The sequence below is a fragment of the Lolium perenne genome, chromosome 5, assembly GCF_019359855.2.
Source record: "Lolium perenne isolate Kyuss_39 chromosome 5, Kyuss_2.0, whole genome shotgun sequence".
NCBI lineage: Eukaryota > Viridiplantae > Streptophyta > Magnoliopsida > Poales > Poaceae > Lolium > Lolium perenne.
Window position 1 is genome coordinate 166,434,884 of NC_067248.2, and position 3,579 is coordinate 166,438,462.

General features: G+C 43.3%; 1 protein-coding gene across 1 annotated transcript; it reads right to left on the reverse strand.

Moving 5' to 3' along the window:
* Nucleotides 1-217: 217 nt before the first annotated feature.
* LOC127300528 (small ribosomal subunit protein cS22) lies at nt 218-2,253 on the reverse strand. The gene is made up of 4 exons (XM_051330656.2): nt 1,922-2,253; nt 1,458-1,559; nt 1,052-1,348; nt 218-440 (listed from the first exon to the last, which is right to left on the reverse strand). Exons 1-4 carry the CDS (start codon nt 2,219-2,221, stop codon nt 402-404), a joined length of 738 nt encoding a protein of 245 aa, XP_051186616.1. The 5' UTR covers nt 2,222-2,253; the 3' UTR covers nt 218-401.
* Between the last annotated feature and the right edge of the window lie 1,326 nt (nt 2,254-3,579).

The following is a 3,579-nucleotide window of genomic DNA, read 5'->3' on the forward strand; positions in this document are numbered from 1 at the left end:
CAATCAGAAAAGAATTTATTTGGTTTTCAAAAGAAAAAAGAGATAACGCAAATGAAGTTGAGGAAGACCAATCAGTACCAGCAGATCAGTCGTTACTCTTACTGGAATGTTCAATGTTCCGCTGATCCCCGCAGTGGCGAGATCGGCCAGCACCCCACCATGTTGCGCTCATTGAGAAATGATGGTAAACGGCAGGTGCTTCATATGACCAACGAGGTTGACAATCAAAGTTCTTCCATACACTGGTATTATACAAAAAATATCGTTCAGTGCCAGACCAAAATTACACCGAATGCCTTTTAAACTTTGTTACAGAATCTAGTCTTGAAGTTCTCCCTCCGTCTATGGTTGTGCCGCCAAGATATTCTCCCCTTGTCTCCAGTGTGAAATATCTGCTACTTCTACGCTTTATTCACACGGATGGTTTGTCCTTCCAATTCCTGAAATGGCATTCAGTTAAAAAAAATTAAAAACATGGCGAAATGTTTTAGATTATGGAGCATACAAGGTATAATACAAAATCTCATGTTTGGTAACCCAAGAAAATGCATGTCTAGAGTCTAGACAAATGGTATTGCTTGTCTAAAAATTGTTGACTTGGGAGCTATCTACCACATTTATGTTTGGACAAATACAGCATAGATATTTTCAATGGCAAACCCAGTTCTGATGATTCATGCGAATAAATACCAAAGTGCAAAATTGATCAGGAGGTCCAGCCATTAAGAATTACAACCTCAGTTCGGAAATAAGTGACTCAACTTTGTCTGTGTCTAGACGCATTTCAGTGTGTAGATACATCCGTATCTAGACAAGGTTAGACAAAGTTGAGCCGCTTATTTCTGAACGGAGGGAGTATAATTTATTTTGCATTTCATTCTACTCATAAATGATGGCAATGTTAATCCTTGTTGTGTTTCGAATATTTTATTTTCATAGTCATGAAGTTTTTGACACTGGTCTGTTTTTTTTTATCGTCAAGTGATGTAATGTAAGCAGGAAGCAACCGCAGAATGGCAGGTGGCATAGCTGTGCAAAAGAAGCAGCTTACTGTGTTGTTGAAAGTAGAAATGGCAGCTTCAACTTCTTCGTCCGATGAAAACGTGACGAAACCAAAACCCTTGGACTTTGGAGTCCCCGGAACTCGTGATACCGTGGCACTGAGGACCTCCCCCTTTTCAGAGAAGAAGTTCTTGAGCACCTCTGTCGTCACTGTCTTCGCAAGATTGCCAACATAAACCTTGTACTGGCTGTCAACGAATGCGGGCTCCGGTTCTGGTGCAGACAGGTCAATGTTCGGCAAGAAGCTCTCTGTCACATTCACTTTAATTTTTCTACCTCCAACCTCCTGGTACAATCATCAAGCGCAAAGATAAGTCACCCATGCATCTAATACACGCATAAGCACGCTTGGAACCGGGGTTTCAAATGACAGGATGTGAAGATTTGAAGCTTACAGTCTCATTCAGGGCCTCGGTGGCAGCATTGGCCTCCTCCACCGTGCTCATCGTGACAAACCCGAAACGCCTGCTCCGACCACTGTACTTGTCATACATAACCTGCACAAAAGAATTGGGCGAACAATTGTTTCGGTGAGATACATTACCTAGACATAGAGCAAGCACTTCATCACGCCATGGCCACTTGCAAGCTACATAATTATTATCTTGTATGAGTACATGTCTGTAAGATACTAAGATCCATGGATTCCATACATCAGGCTGTGGCTACTTATACAGTCTACTGTAGAGCGACAGGAATCCAACCTCCCAAGAATAAGAACGGGATAAAGGACTGAAATTGATTCGAATATATACAGAGTTGGATAGTTTGTTATCGGGAACACTAAACTACGCATATGGAGATTGGCGCAATCATCGGGCTACCATGATTAGAGCGGCATTACACATTGCAACGTTACCTCGGCCCGCACGACGGTGCCGTGCTCGGCGAACATGGCGGAGAGCTCGTCGTTGGTGACGGTCCTGGGGATGTTCCCGACGTAGAGCTTGCGCGTGGCCAGCTCCTCGGGCGCCTCCAGCACCGCGGAGGAGGCGAGCACCTGCACCGCAGCCCGGCGCCTCGCCCGCGCCGCCGCGGCAGCCGGCGGCGCGGCGCGGAATGAGACGCGTGCGGGGGTCGAGGGCGAGGAGGGGCTGCTCCGGCAGCAGCGGCGGTGGAGGGAGTGGGTGGCCGCTAGAGAGGAGATGGTGGTCGCCATTGGAGCCGCTGGAGAGGTCGGGGGCAGGGCGAGGAATGAGGAGACGGAGCGAGGAGAAGCAGGAAAGAACGTTATCCGGATTCCGGTGTGGTTTCGGTGTGTGCAGATAAAACGGCCGTGGTCGTGTCGGAGGATGTACTGTATTTCCGGGTGCTTCGGCTCAGCTCGGAGGGTACTTCAAAATACAACTACCTATCCTTAATAAAATCTTGAAAGTAAAAAATACTTTCTCCAAGCTAAGGATTTCTTTGAATTATATGATTTATATAGAAATTATGTAGAATTTGAATTTTATGGAAAATTTTCTACATGAGTAGTTTGATTCAAAGGAACATATCACATAGAAAAAATACTTATAAAAATCTTGTAGTGTAAATTCTATAGAAAAAAAGCGTTAGGTCATAACTCATGAAAAATTAATTTGCACAATCAAAGACACTTTATGTTTACATAGAATTCATTTAGACATGACATTTCAATCATATGTCTTTCTTGATCCTATGTTTTTTTCTATCCCGTGAATCAAATGAGTCCCAAAATGTAGTGCACTTTTTTTAAAAGTCATGCATATGTATCTACAAAGTCATACAATCTCGAATGTAAACTCGATCCTCGAATGAAATGATAGCAAATAGAAACTTCGGCTATTAGCTAAACACCATTTTTGGGCATTTATCACTTTGAACTCTGGAATTGCAACTTCCATTACAGTGTGTCGGGGTGGAAGTCTCAAGTCTGCCCGACACTATCGTCGGGTCATGCGAACAAACGAAATGGAGTGGCTATGGAGGGATCTCGCTCAGGACGGGCACGAGGGGCGGCGGTGGCGAGTTCTATCACTTAAATGGAAGCTTCAAAAGCTGCCCTTTTCAGACTTCCTTCAACTCAACATGAGGCACAAAGAAGGCCCTTGAAGATTGTATATGTAGTATCTTCGAGTCCGAGCTGTCGATGAACAAGCTCCATCCACGATCTTTGGTGTCTTCTTCAAGAGTTGTACTAGTATGTATTTGAGAAAGGCTGACTGTGAGACTTGTATAACTACTCTATATGGTGACCATCTAAGTTTCTCGCGCTATGTTGCCAACCTATCATATAATTCTACAATAACAAATTAATTCAGTCGTGCGTGTAGTATATATTTGAATTAAAAGCTCCAAAGTGTTTTTTAAACATCCATGTGCTATGTAAGACATCATGTGGGACCGATCAAAAACTTATAATACTAAGAGAACAAAAAGGCGTAGGAATCTTGATATACAAGAGGCTCAAGAACGGGGTAGTGAATGCCCTGATATAGGGATATGATTGTAATAGTCAAAAATATTTGTTTCAAACTAGTGCATAATGTTATTAGT